General features: G+C 50.1%; 1 protein-coding gene and 1 long non-coding RNA gene across 3 annotated transcripts; one reads left to right on the top strand and one right to left on the bottom strand.

Moving 5' to 3' along the window:
• Window positions 1-1,038: 1,038 nt before the first annotated feature.
• LOC121141449 lies at window positions 1,039-11,351 on the bottom strand. The gene is made up of 2 exons (XR_005878362.1): window positions 2,544-11,351; window positions 1,039-1,291 (listed from the first exon to the last, which is right to left on the bottom strand). It is a non-coding gene; the product is annotated as an uncharacterized LOC121141449 (long non-coding RNA).
• Window positions 11,352-12,691: 1,340 nt separating this feature from the next.
• Lhx1 (LIM homeobox 1) lies at window positions 12,692-18,784 on the top strand. 2 transcript variants are annotated; one of them, NM_001281609.1, is given in 5 exon segments: window positions 12,692-12,872; window positions 14,562-14,788; window positions 14,881-15,158; window positions 16,389-16,554; window positions 16,901-17,343. In NM_001281609.1, coding segments are annotated over 5 exon segments (1,221 nt in total). In that variant the 5' UTR covers window positions 12,692-12,702; the 3' UTR covers window positions 17,281-17,343.
• The last annotated feature ends 2,180 nt before the right edge of the window (window positions 18,785-20,964 follow it).

The raw sequence follows: 20,964 nt of genomic DNA, 5'->3' as shown, positions 1-20,964 counted from the left end.
GATAGCAGAACAGAGGTCGGAGGCTCAATCAGCTATCCCAGCCCTTCTATGTCTCTCTGGGACGTTTGTGAATGAATGCTAAGGCGGGCATAGTGGTACAGACCTATCAGTACCTCTGCACAAAGTCTAGGTCAACCCGGTGTGCTTAGGAAGACCTCCTGAGAAGGGATGAGGGGATGGGGAGGAAACTGAGACTTCTTGTGAGTGCATTTGTCTGTAGAAACCAACGCTCCCCCCAACTCCACCCTCCACCCCTGCACTCTCATGATTTTGTCAGAGCCCAAAAAGGTTGACTTTTCTAACCTGCTCCTCTAAGTTTTCCATCCTAAAGATCTCTGGATTACTGCAGGAAAAACATGGGAAATTCCCCACCCTAGAGCTGTCACCAGCTGCCAATGGTCCCAGGGAAATCCTTGCTCCTTGACTAGATGAAACAGGAGAATGAATGTCAGCATGGGGTGTCGGTGGTGATGTACACATGCATACAGGCACATAGGCACCCGTGTGCAGAGGCCCTCCTATATGCAGCACACAGTCTTCGATCAGAACAGAGCAGTGAGAATATTTACATATGTATGGTAAAAGATCCATGTGTGATTTCATACCCATGTTGATGTTCATGTGACAGTCTGTGTGTGAAAAAAATGTGTATAAATGTATTAAAGACTCTGAAATTGCACCTTAGGCATGCACTGGCACATGGACCTGGAATGGTATACAATATATAAAGCTGAATTCACATTTACATTTACCTGTGATAAAGCACATAGATGAAGACATGTGTGTGGCAGGCTAGCTGTGTGACTGCGACTGGCAGTCGTGTGCATGATGGTGCAGGTTTATGTGTGAGAGAGGTTTTGCCGTTTCTATCACGCTTCTAAGTAATCACTGGGAAATGTATGTGTCGGGAAACAGTATCTTTCATGCTTAAATATGTCTCAGCATATATAAATGAAACATGATACTGTGCCGGGCGAGATGCTGCGTGTTAGTGTTGTTTGTCATTGATAGAATTAAATAATCCATGCAAAGCCCTGGTAGCATTTCTTACAGTTTTATTTAACACTGTTTTGGCCAAACTGCATTTGGCTGGTGCCTATACACTGCAGGTTACCACAATAAATGTGAAATTTGGAGACTATAGCATACAACATGTGAGAAGTATACCAGCAGAAGAGTGTTATCTAGGAATCCCAACGGCCCCACCTTTCCTTGGGCTCCCCTTCTTTCTTTCTTTCTTCAACCCTGGAGGAGGGCCATCCCTTCACACTTTGCTAGGAGACCTCTGCATCTGTGGTAAAGGGAAATAAAGAAAGGGAGGTAAGGATTTAGGGTTTGGAGAGAGATAACACTCCAGGCTCTGGGTCTGGAATGTGTCTGCTCCTCCTAGTCTGTCAGAAGCAAGCCCAAACCCCAGTGTGAGTAACACAGGAAGACCAAGGCAGGCATCTTTCCACTTCTGCAGGCCCTCAGCCTGACTGACCAAGTTACTCATTTAGAAGAGGGAAAACAGATTGCATTTATTAAATTAGTGGCAAATCCTTCCTGAGAAGATTCATCAACTGAGGTCCCTGATTCTTTGTTTAAGAAGAAGCTAAATCCTTGCTGTGGCCCAAATGAGAACAAGCTTGCACCCAGGCACAGACCAGCTCACCTTTGAGAATGAAGGCTGAAGGCCCAGCTTGATGGTGCACACCTTCAATCTCATTCCTTGGGAGAAAGAGGCAGGCGGATCTCTGTGATTTCAAGGCCAGCCTGGTCCATCCAGTAAGTGCCAGGACAGCCAGAGCTACATAGTGAGAACCAGTTTCAAAATAAACAACAACAAAAAAGAATGAAGGTTTAGCCAGGTGTGGTGGCACACACCTTCAATCCCAGGTGGGCCTACAGAGTTCTGAAGAACAAAAAGAAAGAAGGAAGGCTGGTCAGGGGACTTGAATGCTGGCTCCATCTCCATTATTAATCACCTGAGGCAAAGCAAATCTAGCTACTTGGGAAAGCAGGGTCTCCATCTGTAAGGTCAAACTCCAGTATAAGAAAGCGCTGAGAGGAGCCGGGCGTTGGTGGCGCACGCCTTTAATCCCAGCACTCGGGAGGCAGAGGATCTCTGTGAGTTCGAAGCCAGCCTGGTCTACAGAGCGAGTTCCAGAACAGCCTCCAAAGCCACAGAGAAACCCTGTCTCGAAAAACCAAAAAAAAAAAAAAAAAAAAAAGAAAGAAAGAAAGAAAGCACTGAGAGAGGAGCTTAGCAGTCACTGACCCTGAAAAAAAAGTCACATTTTATCCCAGAGAAGATAAATAAAAGACACTTGTAGGTCCTTCCAAATTTGCCCAGGATTCCACATGGAACCTCAACGATCTCCTTGATGTTCTGTTGCTATCACCCATGGAGCTCCTTCCTCCCTCTGCCCATCTTCCTGCCCTTGAAGTTCCTCACAAGACCTTCTGTCCTACATCTCAGCCAGGGAGGTTAAACCTCATTTGAGCAACAACTGGACTCACCCCTACTCTACAAATACTATCATTAGCAGCTAACTAGTCACCGGCACTGTCTTCTCAGACAGCCTCCAGCCTCTCTCCATCAGCAGGGGTGGCAGCCAGCCTGAGTGAGAACAGCTGAATGGCAGCACCAGTGAGTACTGTGTCGTCCTCACACTGCTGAAGTCCAGAAGTTGGCCCTCCAAGGCCGTCTCCTGAGACAATATAGAAAAGAAGATTTTGGATTCAAAATTCGAACAGTAGAAAGTAACACACACACACACACACACACACACACACACACACACACACACACACTCACTCCACAAAGACAAAAGTCATGAATCATCTTCATGACTGAGCATTGCAGCATTAGGTAATTCTCAGAGGCCCAAGGTTTTCAGCCAAATCCCAGGTCTAAGCACAAGGACACTGCATAAATCCCTCCCCTTATGAAAGGCCAGTCTGAGCAGATGGGACCACTCTTAAGTAAACTGGAGAGCACCCCCGCCCTTTGCCGGGCTCAAAAGGAGAGGCAGGGGTCTGGCCTCCCATCGTCAGAGCAGGAAGCCAGCCTAGTGGCAGAGAGGCCGAAGCTGTTAATTCTGCAGCTCATGTTCACATCTCCAAGTTATCTCTCTGGGGGAAGGCATCCATCCCTTTGCTCACACAATCCTCCCTCCCCTCCCTCAGGGGAGGTCAGGCTGGAGGAGGCTGCTCCAGAACAAGTGGTGGCCAGAGGTGAGAAATCAAACAGAGCTTGGAGAGCTGACCTGGCAGGAGGAGGTGAGAAGCAAGGACTCCCTCCAACCCCCATCACAGTTCATGTCCTGACCAGATCTGGGATATCACCTCACGGCCACCCCACTTACTGATAACCACCTCATTAATATTAATTTTAAAAAATGCTGTTAGTGAAGAGGAAAGAGATAAGTAACTAAGCACTCAGTGGAGGTAGAGGGCATCTCACAAGTTCTGTCTCCCCTCAACTGATATAGTACCAACTTTCACCCCAGGCCCTGCCCCTTTCCCCAGGTGCATCGGGACAACATGAGGCAGGTTGATGGAGAAAGAGACAGACTCAGGCACCCCAGGTGTTCACCAAGAAACGCACAGACTGTGAAATTACACCAGGGCTGGACAACTTACCACCACGCATGAACCCTTGGGGTACTGAAATAATTAACTTGCTAATCAGCTACACCTTGTTCTTTCCTTTCTCCCTGGAAAGAGAAAAAATGCAAATCGCCTTCCTATGTCAGTCACTTGGAAACAAATAATGCTTTTGAAGAAAGACACCCTCTGCTCCTGCCCAGACTAAAATGTGTCCTGGTGCATCCTGCTGCTTCTCCAGGCCCACCACTGCCCACCTGGCTTCCAGAGACAGAGGTGCAGGGTTTTTCTGTCCCCAGCAGAGTCTTCCCATCTCTGCTAAGCTTTCTCACTTGGGCCCTCTTTAGCCTGCTTGCTGGCGCTAAACAGCCAAGATCCATGTGGAGAAAAGAGGATTGATTAGAATCGTAATAATAATCCCTGGCATTCGTCCGGCTTTAGTGGTTACAAAGTGTTTTCACACATTATCTCATTCGGTCAGAGGAAGTCGGAGCTGGAACGGACCTTGGCAATCATTTAGCCCAATCCCCTGCATACAGGAGGGGAAACTGAGGCCCAGAAAGGTTGAACAGCTTCTTCAAAGGCAGGGGGCAGTGTGGCCAGGTAGCCCTGCTCATTGTCTAGAACTCTTGTGCTGCCTGAGATCCTCTGAAATGAAGTGAAGGATATAACTAGCTTTTTGCTACGTAACACATAAAAACAACAATTAACAAGACTTGAAAATGAAAGAAAGCTACTCCTGGAAGCAGTGGTCTCTGCAGGGGTAAGAAGAGAGGCCTACAAGGAGGGGAGATGGTGAGTCCAGATGGACATGTTAATCCAAAGACTCCCCCCATGCCACTGTCTCTATGCTCATCCCCATCTCCAGGGGTTTAAAATGTGAACATTATACACTTTGAGGTCCGGGGCTTAATGTGGAGCACACTGGCACGAAGGAGATTTTCTTGAATTCTAATCCGGCACTGACAACGGAGGGCTCACAGCATAATGGGTTTGTATGTGCATGTGTGTGTCCACGCAAATCAGTAGATGTAGCAGTAAAAAACACCCATCTTGACCTTGTACAGGATAATTTGCAAATTAATAGTTCTTTTCCTCCAAGGCTCTAAGAAGGAAAAAAAAAGCTTTCTGAAGAAGGGGACATGTGGATAAAAGACAGAAACCGTAAAATATATATAGGGCAAAAGAAGCCCATATAAACACAGTTCTTCCAGGAACACACACACACACACACACACACACACACACACACACACACACACACACACACACATCCCTGTGAACAGCACATGTGTCCAGCCTTCTTCCTCAGCTTTCCGGGACTCTTAATTTAAAAGATAATACTGCTTTGGTCCTCAGATGCCTGGTCTATTTACAGATGCATTTATAAATGTGCAAGACACCACTTTTGGGTTCCAGGTTTTTAATACATCACTTCTCACCCTTCATCCACCTTCTAAAACAAGTCTCCCTTTGCCTGTCACTAGAACTTCCGTCTGCCCCCATTGCCCAAGCCAGTTGGAAGGTAAGCGGTTCCTTTGTGTGTTCATTTATTACTAAGCCCAACTCTTTTCCCTCTAAAACTCCTTCTTCTCCCTGTTGAGCTGACCATGCTTGTGGATTTATGAAGAGAGATGTTTTAGCAGAAATCCCCCAGAGTGTCCCATCAGCCCTAAATCCCAGGCCCGCTCACCCCCCCAGACCCCATGACACACAGCATGCCAACACGGCTTCCTCTTGCCTATGCATTAGCCATCCATTGTGGCAACCTGACATCTCTCACACATAAAACCGTAAGAGAGAAATAAAATATCTGTCTCTTGGCGAAAATAAAGCTTTGCCTCCCTCCTGATGTATAGGATATAAAATAAAGCCGCGGCTCCAATAGTGGCTTTTCCTTATGCTGGAGTTGCCTTTGCACACACGGAGACAATGAAGACGGATGGTTTGGGACGAGGCCCAGCCTCCTGGGGCCGCCTTCACCCTCTTTTATTATGGTCTCTCTCCACCTCCCTGCATTTTTTCTTTCTTCTTCACTTTCTTTCCTTTCTGGTTTCTATTTGCCTTCTATATGCCCTTCTCTTCTCTGCCCTGAAATTTTATTCCTTTTGCTTGTTTCTCCTTTCTTTCTTCTTTTTTTTCCTCTTAAAGCATGACAGTGATGTTGAGAAGAAGCCACGCATCTCACCTTCTCTAACATGCCAGCCACCTCTCTTGGTCTGCCCATCACCCTCAAACTCCCTCTGGACCTCTAGCCCCTGTAAGTAATACCACTGTTACTGCTTGGGGACTGTTTTGGTCAAATGTACAAATGCCCCCAAGGGGGAATTAAGAATTGTGTTTAGTGGGGCTTTGGGTTGTTTTGTTTTGTTCCACTCCCTTGGAAGCTGTGTCCTCTCCATACCAGTCCCTGAATCTATTTACTTAGCCTCTGAGGAGGCTAACAGAATGACTACCTCACAGGGATGACAGCTGACACTCACCTCCCAAAGGCTGGATGCTTCATCAGCAGACACATTGTGGGCCTTGGATCCTTCAACCAACTCAGCTACCAAAAGACAGATCTGTTTCTCCTCCCCAGTCCTGAGACCTAAGGGTGTGTAGTGGGGGCGCATACTGAGCCTTTTCCATGCCCCCGCAGACTAGAACTGTCACACAGGCACAGAGCATAGCTGCCCACTTGCCTTCCCACGCACTACACACTCTCTCCTACCCAGCAGCAACCGATTCACTCCTCCTTTGTCCCCAGAGACCTCAACCTTGCCACAAGACAACCACTCTGCGGACTTGCGTGTCTGAGCAGGTTTATGCAACTCTACAAGTTTTTCCTCATCCTTGGCCTAGCTCATCCCTTTACTACTCTCTTTTCATCCTTCTCAAGCAGTTTCCCAGATGGCCTAAAGCTCTCCAGCGCTGTTGCTGCCGGGGACTGCAGGACATATCCGTCCTAGGGCCTTGAAGAATACAAGGTGACAGTAGGTGGCTCAGGATCTCCCTTGGGGGAGACCAAGAGAGTCAGGGTTACAGGCTCCCATGTGGGCCATGTCTAGTAGAGGGGTAGTGAGTGGCTTTCAGCTGAGAAACTGTAAGTCCCAGCTTCAGAGCTACAGAAGGACCTCGGTGTGCATGATCTGGTCTCTCTAAGCCTAGAGGACCTTTGCGAACATTGCCCCAAACCTGGACAGGCAAGGCAGTCACATCTGTTGAACTGCATCCAACAATGAGTGAGGTGCTGAGGATAACGGATTAGAGCAGCCAACTTCAGAGCAAACGCATCCTCAGTCCCAAAGGCTGTTAGCTTTGGGGTCTTTCTCCCTCCCTCCCTTCCCACTTGATATCTCTCCAGATATCAGCAGTGACCACCACCATTAGGTAAGGGGAGAGAGTCAATTAGTGACAGGATTAATTACTCTGAGGCAGGAGCCCCGTTTGTCTTCCTTCCGGGTGTGTGTGTGCTCAAACAGAGGAACATGGGCATGCACCCAAATACACATTGTTGTCACGCTGTCTTAGACGTTTTATTTATTTGTTGGATTCCTGCCCAGTGCTGCTCACACGCTTTCCATAGGCGTTAAGTTCCCTACCAAACAGGCTACAACCTCCTTTTCTCCTGCCCAGGAATGTGCCTGTCACACGCACAGCACACTTACACACTTAGGTCCCAATGGAAGGCCCTGCCTGGAAGCTTCAGGATTCTCAGCTTCGCAGCCCCCCACACACTTTTTTTTTGGACACTGTCTTATTCTGTAGCCCAGGCTTGCCTGGACACCACTTGAACTCAAGTAGGGGGACTACAGGAGTGAACCACCACAAAGGGTGTCTTTTTCATTTCGTGCTTCACTCTTCCATGTGTTTCTCTTGACACATCTTCCCTCAATTCACACCCTCTTGCTCCTTCTGCATGCTTTCTCTCCTTCCTGCCTCTTCTGGTCACTTCTGTCGCCATCAGGGCACCACTACCATTGCTCAGCGGCTGAGATCGGGACGCTCACCTCTAACCAGCCCCCTCCCCGTGCTTAGAATCCACACACAACACCAGCCCTCGTGGGAAGCCCGGTTTCCCTAGGCCAGGTGCACACCGTGACATCCCTTTCCTCTATCATTGCCCAAGCTCAGCCTCCCGGAGCCAAGTGCGCCCTGGAGCACCGTTGAAAGGCCCACCTCCCGCAACTTCTCACCCTCAGTAATACGGTGATAGGAGCAGGCGCCCTTGCTTGAATTGGTGTTCCTGTCTGGGAAAGTGTAAAGAATAAAAATCTGTCTCCCCCTTCTACAACTCCCTTACTATGCTATTTAGGAGAGACAGCAATATAAACTAGAAAAGTACTGCATATTAAGAGCATGAACCTCGAGGGAGGACAAGGGAAGGAGGCTCCAGCAGAGCTGTTCCCGAGTTGCATAAGCTGGATCTTCACGGGTCTGTGCAGAGTTAGTGTGGCTTCAGATGGCAAGGGTCTAAGGTGCAGTTAGCCGGCTCCTTCTTTCCTCGCCTCTAGACCTATGCTGCTGGATATACCGGGTTTTGTGACTGGCAGCCCTAGAAGCCTACTGTGGCTCGGCCTCCTCTCCCTTTTCTGGGGATCATGGTCTGAACCAGAGGAAGGAAGCGGCTGCGCTGGGAATTAAATAGCAACCCACAGTGACTAAGAAAGAACGGTAGCGGCCCCTGGTTGGTGGGAAACACCCCAGACTGGGGGACTGGGTGTGGAGGGTATGGGTTCAAGGGCTCTGGACCCAGGAGACAAGGGAGATCAGTGGATGTGTGAGCAGGAAAGGCTGGAATGGAGGGAGAGACCTCTATTCGAGCTGATTCTAGGAAGGCAAACCTGGACGGTGGAAGCCACTATTTGGACCCTCTGGGACCTTTTCCTGCGGTGTCTTGGGAGTCGGGTGGAACGGATTTTGTGATCGCTGAATGATGGCCAGTCGTCCAAATTGAATCTCAGGACAGACGCCAGGGTCTAAGTGGCTGAGGGTCTATGTGACTTTGAAGGATGGAGGGTAGTAAAACGGGTGTACTTGAGATCGTGGACTGCCCGGTGGTGTAGGTCAGGAGGGAAGGTTGGGAATCTTCAGAGGTCATGTATACACACGCAGAGCCGAGCTCAGTGGAATCAGAGATGGTGGATTTAGAATACTAGCTCAGTTTTCTCTCCTTGTCTCCACTACTGATTACAGTTTCAAAATAAGAGCTCAATGGAAACGATGGGAAAAAAGAAACCATTAGTCCTGTGTGCTATCACCGCAGAAGCGTTAAATATGAATTTTAAACAGAATCAAGGAGCCAAGAGCCATGTCTTGCATTGCGCTCGCTCGTTGACACACACACATCCCAGAAGCCGGAATTGGATCGGCGACCGGTTTCCTTCAGCATGTGGACACCGAGACATGCAGAACACTATGCCCTAGAACCAGAGTCCTGTCTTCGCCCAACTCCCGTCCTCTAAAAGAGGTCCTTCCTCCCACACCATGGCCTCAACGTCGTTACGCCCCAAATCAATAAAACAGCTTCTCCCCGACTACCGAAGGAGGATGCGAGTCAGAAACGGCGGGCAACGGAGACCAGGGGCGCCCCACAGGTTCCCGCCACAATAATTTCTTAGTTGCCCCCTCCCGGGTCCCTCTGCTTTTCATGTGAAGTAGCCCAGCCGCTCCGAGTGTGAGCCACCCGGGACCTGGGCGACTATAGGCTCCTGAGAGGGGCGGTTGAGTCCCGGGCGGTAGCAGCTCTAGCTCTCGAGCAGTTGAGGGTGGAGAGCTTGGGGACCGATGGTCCCTTCTTTTTGGCAGCCGCTTGGGAGTCGGGGTAATAGAGAGATCCCGCACTCCGCTGCACTCGGCACGTCCGGGGTGGGTGAGTGTGTCACAATTCTTGACACTGGTCGATTTGTTCTAGGAAGTGTCGGGTGCGCAGGAAGATCCCGACCCCCAGTCGAACCCGCAGAGCCCGCCCGATAGGTGGGAGGATCGCCTTCTAACCCCGGCTCAGCCCTGAGTCTAAGCCTAGAAAAAAACAGGACAGGGGTTGTTGTGTGAGAGTTAACCAGCCTGACTGAGCTACTTTGGTCCACTGCTGCTCCACCCGAGTGCGTATGGGGTACGGAGAACGCACTGAGGTCTGATGTTCAGAGGTGGCGGTGGGGGCAGATCGCCGAGGAGGCGTGTGAGGAAGGCCTTGGCGGGTTGGGTTTACAAACCAGAGATCATGCCGGTGGGAAGGCAGAGCTGTTGAAGAGCCGGTAGGTGCGAAAGAAAGCAGGAAAGGGGACGTTAGCTCAGCCCTAAAAACTAACAATGCCATCCAACACAAACCAAATTCGTGGCAGCTTCTCTCTTCGCTGGAAGAGGGTATTCTGTGTGTGGACCCGGATTCACTGCCGGTTCAACTGCATTTCCGCGCCCCTTTCTCCTAATTTAGCCCTGTGAAAGATCTGTCGGGTGTATAGATGAAGTAACTTAAAAGACATATTCTGAAATACCATCTAGGTATGGCTGCAGGGACACCCTTATTATCTCCCAAATTTGATCAAATGGGTCTTCCTAGCATCTCCCCCAAATAGGGAGCAAAAGTAGCACGGCTTTGAGATCAATTTGGATTAAGCTTAAGAAAAAATTCAGTCGCCACAGTTAACTTGAGTGCTCCTGGGAACCAGAATGACTTAAAAGTTCAAGCCCTCAGGACCATCATCCGACTCACACGCCTAGGCAGATCCGCCCCCGCCCCCGTAGGCGGCGGTCATGAGTTTATAACGCTATAACTCGGACAAAATTAGGAACGTGTTTTATTCCTAAAGAGTGTACTCGGGTAGGTATGGTCCGCAGATGTGTGAAGAAAACGAACTAGCTGGAAGCCCAGAAAAGGGAAGGTCTGGGAGCCAGGCTACTCTGCCAGCGCGCTGCACGCCTCCCTCCCTGCAGCCAAGGTGCAGTCCCCCGCGGCTACCACCTCCCCCAGCTGCGGGAGCCCCGCGGTTTCCCACCTAGTCATTTGTTTTTGTTTGTAAAAGGTGTCTCCGGATCACAATTTTCTCACAACTTCTCGCCAGAGTTGCAACTCCTCACCCGAAGCGCTTTCCCCACCCACTCCTTCTCCCACCCTGGCGCCGCGCCTCCGGTTTCCCCCACCCCCATCAGGAAATCGCCCGCTTCAACTTTCCAAGACAGCGCAGCGGGAGATCCACACTCGTGTCTCCCAGACACCCTGCCGGGTGGACTTTGGATGGACTGGGGGAGGGGGCGCCGAGAGACAGAAGGGAGATTAAACTGCCAAGCGCCCCCTACCTTTCCAAAGACTCGAGCTGTGCCGGGGGCAATTTCCAGGCCAAACGAGCAAGAAGGGCCGGGCTATCAACACCTGAATTGCAAAGCTGTGTACCTAGGCCCTCCCCCCAAGCTTCCAGATCCAGTTGCACACTAACACCAGTAAGGCTTTTTTGGGGGGACACGGGGTAGTTTTGACTTTACCCTCCCACCGAACTCGGGCCTCCTCCCGCCAACTTTCAATCCCTGACACTGAAGCCAACGCCTTACCCAACCTGGAAGGGACTAGGACATCTCTCTGCCAGTCGCCGGCACCGCGCGGGGCCACCGCCACTGATCCTCTAAACGCGGTGTCCCCGCACTCTCCCCGGCCGGGGGGGAATGCAGAATGGTTTACAGAGGGACCGCGAGGCGCTGATTGGTCGCAGTCCGCCGTGACGTCGGCGGGCGCTGCATTAAGGCGAGGGGGCTTCCAGGGCTCAGTCAACAGCCAGGAGCAGTGACCGAGCCGCTGGAGCTGGGGAGAGACGCGCCGAGGACTGGGCCAGGAGACCGGAGACGAGGGACTCGCGCCCTGGGAGAGCCAACAAGGAACCCGCGGGCCGGACAGCGACACCGGCTAGCCGCGCCGAACTGTTCTAGCCGCTGGCCTTCTGTAGCCGCTGCATCAGGACATTATTCTAAAGCTCTTCAAGACGCCCCCTCCCCTGACTCCTCCCGTTGTACGAGGAAAAGAAAAAGAGAGGGGAAAAGGAGACTAGAAAGAAAAAAACTGACTTGCCACCACAACAAAAGGGGGAGGGAGGAAAAAAAGTCGAGCGACTGTGGGGCTGAAACGCTGGCAGCGGGAGCGTGGGCCGAGCGATGCGGGGCTGCGCGCCCAAGCGGCCGCGAGTTGTGACTGAAGGCAGGATGCTCGGCCAGGCGCGGTGAAGAGCCAGACTACATTGCCTCCCCGAAGGCGTCCAGGCGCAGGGAGGGCCGCTCCGAGGACGCGGAAGGCCGCCTGGGCAGGCCAACGGCCGAGGTGACAGGGCTGGGGCGGTGGGGAGCGATCCAGTGCGCCCGGCTGCATCCGCCCGAAGTTGTCCCTTTTCATTCTTGCGTGGCAAAAACCCTTTCCAAAGGGTGGGGGGAACCTAAACATCAACTACAATCAACAAATCTCCTACCCAACCTGCCCTCTCCCCCACCCCTCGGCCTGCCCCCGCCCCCTCCCCAGGCCCAGCGCGGCGCCCACACCGTCCCGCCTCTGCAAGAAGCCGAAGATGTAGGATCCAAAGCTTTCTACTCCTGTGTTCCTTTCTTTCCGTTTTTGTTTTTTGTTTTTTTCCTTTTTTAAAGGGAAAAACCCGGTGGTAGGCAGTCTTGGCGCGCACACACAGCCTGCCTTCATACTTCGACAAAACCGATGCACTTTGACTTCTGACAGCTCTACCTCAAGCCGGAGAGAACCCAGCGTCGCTTTCTCGAATCCCGAGCTCTTGGCGTCTTCCTTTTAGCCAGTTCAGTTTTATTTATTTTTGTCCCGCCGCCTTTCTCGGTGACCTTCACTCCTTCTCCGACGTTGGGCAGAAGAGCCGCTTTCTTGCCCGCTTGAGACTGGTTTTCCTCTCCCAGTGAGCTGAGGTGGCGCTGCTCCACCCCACCGCGGCCCTGGGATTCTCAAGCAGCCCCCTACCAGCCTGGTCTGCCCCCCTTTTGATTTGCTGATGCGGGCTTTTGCTTGCCCGGCTTGAGCGGGTTTCTTTTTGGAGGAGCTGGGGAACTCAGGCTGGTTGTCTTCAGGAATCATCCCCTCGATTCCACTTGCCCCGCCGATCCGAGCCTCACCGGACCAAACCAAAGACCATGGTGCACTGTGCGGGCTGCAAAAGGCCCATCCTGGACCGTTTCCTCTTGAACGTGCTGGACAGGGCCTGGCATGTCAAGTGCGTCCAGTGCTGTGAATGTAAATGCAATCTGACCGAGAAGTGCTTCTCCCGGGAAGGCAAGCTCTACTGTAAAAACGACTTCTTCCGGTGAGTACTTCCCTCTTCCCTCCCGTGCCTCCGCTGCTTCCTCCCCACGGGCCTTTCCTGGCCAGCTTCGGATCAGAGGTCAGCGTGGCCACGGCAGGAGCTGCGTTAGGAGCTGCCTTTTCACTCGGGCAGCCAGTTCCTCCGTCTTCTACCTCTTAGGAAGCTGGCCTGCCGAGATATTTGTCCTACTTGGTGCTGGAAAGTGTGGTCCGGGTTTGGCTGCAGGTGCCTGGGAAGAAAGGGTCTGAGCCGTCTCAGATACCCCTCCAAGTCGCGGCAGAGGTAGAGCAGTCTCAAGTCTGTAGCTCTCGCTTGCCTTTTCCCGAAGCCAAGCTCTCCAGCAACCAACTACATTTTCCGGGCCTCCCACATAGCTGCTCCTCCAAGTTGAGCTTAAAAACTCCAGCCTTATTCCTGCCACTGCCTTTTCCTTCTCTGAGAGGTCTTGTCCGAACTGCGGAGTCCCAGTGGCCTAAAAAGCCGCAATAAAGAGCCCGCTCTTGAGGTCAATCCTGTGTGCCTGGGGTCTACAAACATTGATTGGCCTATAAGGGTAGACCTGGGAGAACCGTACCGTGCTGGCCTCGGCCCAGTGTCCCGCACCGCTCTTCGTGGCCTTTCCAGCCCATGCCCCACCAGGAAAGCCACCTCTTGGCGAACACGCGGCTCGTTAGAGCCAGCAAAATTCTTTTCTGTTTACTATTTTACTTTGTATTTTATTAAACTTATTATTTGCCACAATCACAACTCAAAAAGAAGATGACCTCAAATGCAAATTGTATTTTCCGCTGTTTTGAAATCCCACACTTTACTCCGCTATTTTAGTTTTGGTTTGTGAGAATTGAGTGAACCTGGGAAAGAGTTTGAAGCCACCGGGCCTCCTTTGATCAAAGGCCCAGTAGTGATTCTGGATGCGCGGCTCGTGTTTGCGAAGGAACTGCGAAGCAAAGAGCGGTGCGAGCCGCTACTGCGGAAAGGCCGAGCTTTAGGGCTTCCGCAGACTGCTCGGGTTTTTCACTCTGCGCGGACTGGATCCGAGCAGGAGAGCGCAAGCTACGCCGGCTTCTGGGGCTCTCAAAACCTCGCTAGCGGCAAAGCTCAGCAGGGCACCTTAAGCCTCCTCAACCCGGCTGCGACTCCCACTTGCGCCAATCTGTCAGGCTTTTGCGCACGAACATGGCAACTGCCCAACTACAGCCACCAAGGCTCTCAGAGTCAGTGTTTGTTTACTCACGGCAGGATCGGACTTTGCCAACCCCCCACCTGTGCTCAGGTCCTTTTGTGGTGAAGGACAGGCAGCGTAGAGCGGGACATTTCTACGGAGCTCTTAACTCGAATTTGAATCTAATCGGGAAATGGGTGCTCGGTTTCCCTTCTGCTCTTGTAGCCACTTGGAAACCTTTTCTCTCGTCGCTTTTTGCCCGGGGATGTCTAGGCATAAGGTTAGGTAGGGGGCAGTTCGTGTTTTCCCTCCCTTTTCCGTGATGTTCAGTGTTCTCTCCTGCTTCCTCACTTGTTTAATTTTTTATTTATGTTTAGTATTCATATATATTTAATAATTTTATATTCATATATATTTAATAATTTTTGTATTAATTTTCTCTTCCTCTCCCTCAACTTCTTCGTTTCGTGGTCCTTATTTCACCGGGTCTCCTGTACTTCTCCCTAACCTCGGTCCACCCTATGAAGATGTTTCGGTACCAAATGCGCAGGCTGTGCGCAGGGCATCTCTCCAAGCGATCTGGTTCGGAGAGCACGAAGCAAGGTGTTTCATCTCAACTGCTTCACCTGCATGATGTGTAACAAGCAGCTCTCCACCGGAGAGGAGCTCTATATCATCGATGAGAACAAGTTCGTTTGCAAAGAGGATTACCTGAGTAACAGCAGTGTCGCCAAAGAGAACAGCCTCCATTCTGGTGAGGCCAGGATTCCCAACTGGCTAGAGGGTGGGTATGGGGGAGGAAAGCCATCCAAAGTCCCTGCTCACCAGCCCTTTCTCTCTCCCCAGCCACCACAGGCAGTGACCCTAGTTTATCGCCCGATTCCCAAGACCCATCGCAGGATGATGCCAAGGACTCTGAAAGTGCCAACGTGTCAGACAAGGAAGGCGGAAGCAATGAAAATGATGACCAGAACCTAGGTGCCAAGCGCAGGGGACCCCGAACCACGATCAAAGCCAAGCAGCTGGAGACATTGAAGGCAGCCTTTGCAGCTACACCCAAGCCCACGCGACACATCCGTGAGCAACTGGCCCAGGAGACTGGCCTCAACATGCGTGTAATCCAGGTCAGAACCCTAGTTTGCCACTTTGCCATGTGAGCCTGCCACCCAAAGATTCCCATGGTCGCTAAGGGAACCTAGGCTGAGCCTGGGAGAGCGCAGAGTTTTGAGGGTAGTGGAAGAAGTGAGTGGGACTGGAAAGGGCTGCCCTGATACACTGGAATGTGAGAGGAGAGCCCACAGAGGCTAAAGGGAAGGGAGTGACTTGGGAGCACAGACTAAAGCTGGCGGAAAGCTCAGTGTCCAACATCACAATGACAACAGCATCCATCTTTCTGTACACACCCTGTCCCTCTTTCACCCTCGTCAAGGAGCCAAGAGGTGGCTGTGGGTTCCAGAGTCATCCAGTTCTGCTTTCTGCACAGCAAGCTCTCCCTCTAATTCCCCGACCCCAAAGTTGTGAGTTTTGTGCCCCAGTTTAAAAACCTCCAGAGCAGAGGCTTGCCCTCCCCAAGCAGACGGGGCGCCCTGAATTTGTGGGAAGTTGACTCTGCCTAGATGCAGCCTGGAACAGAATGAGGAGACTAAGCCTTCTGCAGAGAGCTGGGTCTCTGCTTGGGAAGAGACCAGATAGAGTGTGTCTCAGACACCAGGAGTCTGCCCATACCTATACTGTGTGTCTAATCAAAGTTCCTGGAGACCTGGTGAGGGTGTCCAAGTGTTGGACAAGGGTAACTCTGGGAGGCTGTGTGGACTTGTGCTTATGAATGTGGGCTTGTGTCACTCACTGTTGATGAGAGGCTGTGGCTAAGTATATTTGGCACTTCGAGATTTTGTGTGGGTGTGAAAAGGAGATTGTGGGTTTTAGTGTCACTACCCTTGGGAAACAATCAGCAAGAGACTTTCTGTGTCTCTGTCACTATCGTGATATGGGGATAAGGAGCAACAAGAGACTCTGAAAGGGAAGTTGTATATGTGACACTATTTTGAAGAGTTTCAGTATCTATGATCTCTAAGATAATATAAAGCTAAGAGTGTGTTTTCTGGGAGTAGTGGGAATACAAAAGTTAGACGTAGCAGTAGTCTTCTCAGATCCCCTTCTTGGGAATCCTGCGCACCAGTCCTATTCAGAAACACACACACACACACACACACACACACACACACACACACACACACACACACACCAAGGGTTATCAGGGCAGCCAGCGGAGGGGTGACCTACTAGACCCCGTTGAACACCGCCGGCGTGTCAGTGGGGTCTCCACGGTCTCACTGCATGCCTGTGTGCTCCAGGTCTGGTTCCAGAATCGACGTTCCAAGGAGCGAAGGATGAAGCAGCTAAGCGCCCTGGGCGCGCGGCGCCACGCCTTTTTCCGCAGTCCTCGCCGGATGCGACCGCTGGTGGACCGCCTGGAGCCAGGCGAGCTCATTCCCAACGGCCCCTTCTCCTTTTACGGAGGTGAGTGTGATCGAGTGGCGAGGCGAGGCCCAGGACGAACGGGCTTCGCTGGAAGCGGGTAGCAGCGCCAGAGGTATCTCTGGCTTTCTATTGAGGTGTTGGGGCAAAGGCCAGGAGCAAGTCAGGGGCAGTGGCGGAAGTCCCAACCCCGGTAAGGAGAGGGTCCCGGTAAGGAGCAGCTCCGAGTTTTATGCCAAGTCTCCTTCCTGCTCCGGCGTCTCATGAACAGCCAGTTTTCCCGAGCTACCTTGAGATGCCCGCTGGCAGTCCCTTCCTGCCCTGTGGGTCTCACTAGACCGGGGGTGGTTCTCTGACATCCTTCCCTTCCCTCCTTACTGGTTGGCAGATTACCAGAGCGAGTACTATGGTCCCGGGGGCAACTACGACTTCTTTCCGCAAGGACCACCGTCCTCGCAGGCCCAGACACCAGTGGACCTACCCTTCGTGCCATCATCTGGGCCTTCAGGGACGCCGCTGGGAGGTCTGGACCACCCGCTGCCTGGCCACCACCCTTCCAGCGAGGCGCAGCGATTCACCGACATCTTGGCACATCCCCCAGGGGACTCGCCTAGTCCTGAACCCAGTCTGCCCGGGCCTCTCCACTCCATGTCAGCGGAGGTCTTCGGGCCCAGTCCACCCTTCTCATCTCTGTCGGTCAATGGCGGGGCCAGCTACGGGAACCACCTGTCCCATCCTCCTGAAATGAACGAGGCAGCCGTGTGGTAGCGGGCCTTGCGTGGGCCACGGGAGCTCGTGGTTGTACAGAGACGAGCTTTTATTTAAGAAAAAAAACTTATATTAAAAAAAAAAAAGGCAAGCCTCCTGCTCCACTTCTTCCAGCCTCGGGGACCATTCTCAGTTTGTGGAGACTGGTTGGCAAAGGGGGTTCAAAATTGGATCCAAAATCCGCCTCACGGAAGACCTGGGATATCCACACACTGGCTGGCAAAATGCAAAACTGAGGCTCCAGAAGGGGAGTTCTCCGCTATCCCTATGTTCCACCTGGGTCTGGATCCGTGGACAGATTCCACCGGCGGTTCCTCTGCTAGCGGGAAGACATCTTCGACAGCTGCAGCCCCGCACGCACAGACCTGGATAGTACCAGGAGCCTAGAGAGGGAAACCTAGAGGCACTCAGCCGGGTGAGGGAGGAGAAGCTGTCAGGGGCGGTCCAGTCAAGAGAGTCCTAGTTCTGGGAGATCTTAGTGTTGTCTGGGAGTTCAGCGAAGACAACAAACTCTTAATAGCTTCAGAAACACCGACCTGCTGTGCATCAGGTGGGACTATATATATATATATTTTTTGTCTATCCGGGTTTTTGATTTTTGTTTTTGCCAAAATTTCAAAATTCTAAATGTAAAACCCTCAGTATCAACTCTTCTACCTTCACAAATCTCTCTGTGTCTCCTCTCTATCTCTTTGATCTCTCTCTCTCCACACACACACACACACACACACACTCATTCACACTCACTCACTCCACAGAATGGGCTCCAGCCACACCTCTCAGTAAAATGACTTGAACATCACCTCTACAAAAAAAAAAATGTACTCTACCTTCACATGAAAGTTTAAAAAAAAAGACTATTGAACTAAAACAGTCAACTGTTTACGTATAATGTTAAATTCAGGAGTTCAGTGTTTTACTAATATATCCTGTTTTGAAACCTCTTGTTCAAAAACAATGTTTTGAGCAATCAACCAAAATTGTTCCTTTTCTTTTCCTGTAGATGTTCTGACTGATTTGCAGGGCTTTCGGCTCACTGTGCTAGTATGTAAAAAAAAAGGTGTTGTTTACACGAGGCAAAGGAAAACCATGATATTCAGACAGTTGCCAAATAGAATAAATTATAGCACAAATACTGTAATGGTGCCTGGCACCAGCAACTTGAGAAAGTGTTTAAAAAAAAGTGTTACAAGGTTAAAAAAACATCTTTGCTAATTTTTAGTCCTGTTGAACATTCATGAAATTGTTAATATGACTTATATAGACCCACACAGGTTTTATTTTTGTGTCTTTAAAATAAAAGTCCAAAATATTTAAATTTTATGGTCAAATATGCAGTCAACAGCTGCTACTTTTTTCTTTATATATTAAATTTCTCATATGTCTTTTATTGTTCTAATAAACCTAAGCTTGTGTGACCTCCAGTGCATATTAGACCATTCACTGTATGAAAGAAAACATGTTGAATAAATTTGTGAGTTTTTAATAAAAATAGAAAACCTGATGTTTAGATAATTGGTGTGGTATTCCATGTTTTCAGCATTTGGACGGAAGTCCCAATAGAGTGCTGAAGCCAGTAGGAAGGCAAACAAGACTGGGGTGATCTGTTTTCACCTTGACTAGTTGAAACCCTCTGCCAAGCTCTCTTCTGCGTCCTGCTGTTACTAAATGCAGATTTGCATTCTGATGGAGTTAAAGAGATATTTGCTATTAAGTTAATATAGAATTGGAAATCAAATCCATGACTAAAAAGCGCGTGGTGTGGGTCTGTGATTGGGTGAGAGAGCCTAAGCACCCCATCTCCTCCCTGCTCTTGCAAGCCAGGCGTGTGAATGTCAGGTACTTGCAAATATATAGTTAGACCTGGTCTTTTTCAGAGCCTCAACTCATTTTCCACAGATAATCCTGCTTTCTAATTTGGTGGGTTGAAAATAACCTAAAACGAAAATAAAGTATAACTAGGAAAGAAATACTTTAATCCCTTTCACAAAACTGATATGAAATTGTTATTGGATGGTATTTGCTACATTTGAAGTTCCCCAAAGGAAAACTATTTTGTCTGGCATAAGATACATATTAAGTTTCTACAGAAGACGAACAAAAATAACTAATATAGGAATCAAATTGCAACTGGGAGTTGCCAATAGATATAGGATCTTGAGACTAGTTCAATCCCATCCAAACAAACCTTCCTTAGAAATGGAAGAAATATGAACATTTTCTTCTATGAAATACTAATGTGTTGGTGTATGAGTGTTTTAATATCAGGACCCCAGGGTTTCTTTTTCCTAGGCTTCATATTGCCTAGGTTTCAGTCCGAATTATTCCTTATTTTAAAAAAATCAAGCATTTTACATTAAATTGTACACAATTTCCAGTACCGCTATCCCTATTTTGTTAAGACAGATACAAGTTTATCTTTCCCGCAGAAAAGGCTTTAGAGTGCGCAATATTTCACAGCACCCCTTCGATGGTTTATCTAACTACAGACTATCAGGGAAGAATCTGGCAGTGTTCTTTCAGAAATAAAGATTTATAAAATACAAGGGGGATTTTGGAAACTCCTAGCCGCTGCATACAGCGAATTTTCTTAATATGAAATCACTGGGTCTGCGTGTTTTCCCCTTTTACCATTTATAAACTTCAAATCATAGCTAACATTCATTATAGCCACCACCCTGGAACCCTCCCCCTTAAAGACATTCATTTAACTGAACGTATGCTCATCGGGAAGTGGCATTTTCCTATCAAGGGTACTGAATTATTTAGCAGCTTTATTGTGCTAACGGAGTATTTGATAAGAAACGCTTTAAGAGTTGAGCAGGCAGCGTGGATTCAATTCTTCAAACTCCGTGGCAGTGGCGCGGTCGTTTCCCTTGGCGGGCCATTGTAAAACCCAGTGAATACCGGAACAGGTGGTAGTGCTCAGCAGTCTAATCTGGAATCCAGTGCCTGGGGAGGAAGAGCAATGGCAGTGGCTGGGTTGCTTTCACAACCGCTGCAGCGCCTCTGGCTCAGAGGTGCCCGGAGCCATTCCTGGAGAGACTGCCAGCAAGGAGGAAAGTGCCCTTTGGTCCCCTATTGCCTCCTCCCATCTGAGAGGGAACCCTCCTCGAGTTGAATTTGGCAAGCACTTGTTTTCCTCAAGCCATCTTAAAGCCCCCACTTCTGTGCCTCCAGGTACCTCTAATCAGGGTTCCAGTCTGAGGGGGCTCCTGTCTAAGCTGAGAAAGGACTCAAAGCTCACCTACTCAACTTCTCCCGTGTTTTGATGCCAAGGCCAGGCAAGAAGGCAGGTGATTTAGTGGAGAGCTGAGACAGGCTCTGTCAGGGGTCTGGGACAGGAGGCTGATGTTGTTTAAGATGATTGACAGGTCAAAATCTGGTTTCTCTAAACTCTTGAAACTGGTTGTTTCTGACCATTGGAGGGAGGTGTCTAACTTATCACTTCTGCCCATCCATGACCGTTGATGCCACTTTGCAGCTCAGACCAAGGGAGGCAAATCCCAAACCCCTTCTGTCTTTTCTCCAGACAACAAAATGCTCACCTTTAAGCGCCCCTCAGCTCAAACTATCTGATCTCCATCCTAGAACTCTTAAAGGCTAAAATTTCTTTAGGAAGCTATATTGGTCCCTTCCCCACACACACCCATCTCCAATCCCACTCTTCCCTAGTTTGGAGAC

The sequence above is a fragment of the Mesocricetus auratus genome, unplaced genomic scaffold (assembly GCF_017639785.1).
Source record: "Mesocricetus auratus isolate SY011 unplaced genomic scaffold, BCM_Maur_2.0 Super-Scaffold_100007, whole genome shotgun sequence".
Classification (NCBI taxonomy): Eukaryota; Metazoa; Chordata; class Mammalia; order Rodentia; family Cricetidae; genus Mesocricetus; species Mesocricetus auratus.
The sequence above is the reverse complement of the archived record's forward strand: the minus strand, read 5'-3'. Positions and strand labels throughout refer to the sequence as shown.

Coding starts and splice junctions, on each gene's coding strand:
- Lhx1 (XM_040747898.1), top strand. CDS start 14,049: ATGGCAACTGCCCAACTACAGCCACCAAGGCTCTCAGAGTCAGTGTTT. Junction 14,789..14,880: donor AGAGAACAGCCTCCATTCTG/GTGAGGCCAGGA, acceptor CTCTCTCCCCAG/CCACCACAGGCAGTGACCCT. Junction 16,555..16,900: donor CCCCTTCTCCTTTTACGGAG/GTGAGTGTGATC, acceptor ACTGGTTGGCAG/ATTACCAGAGCGAGTACTAT.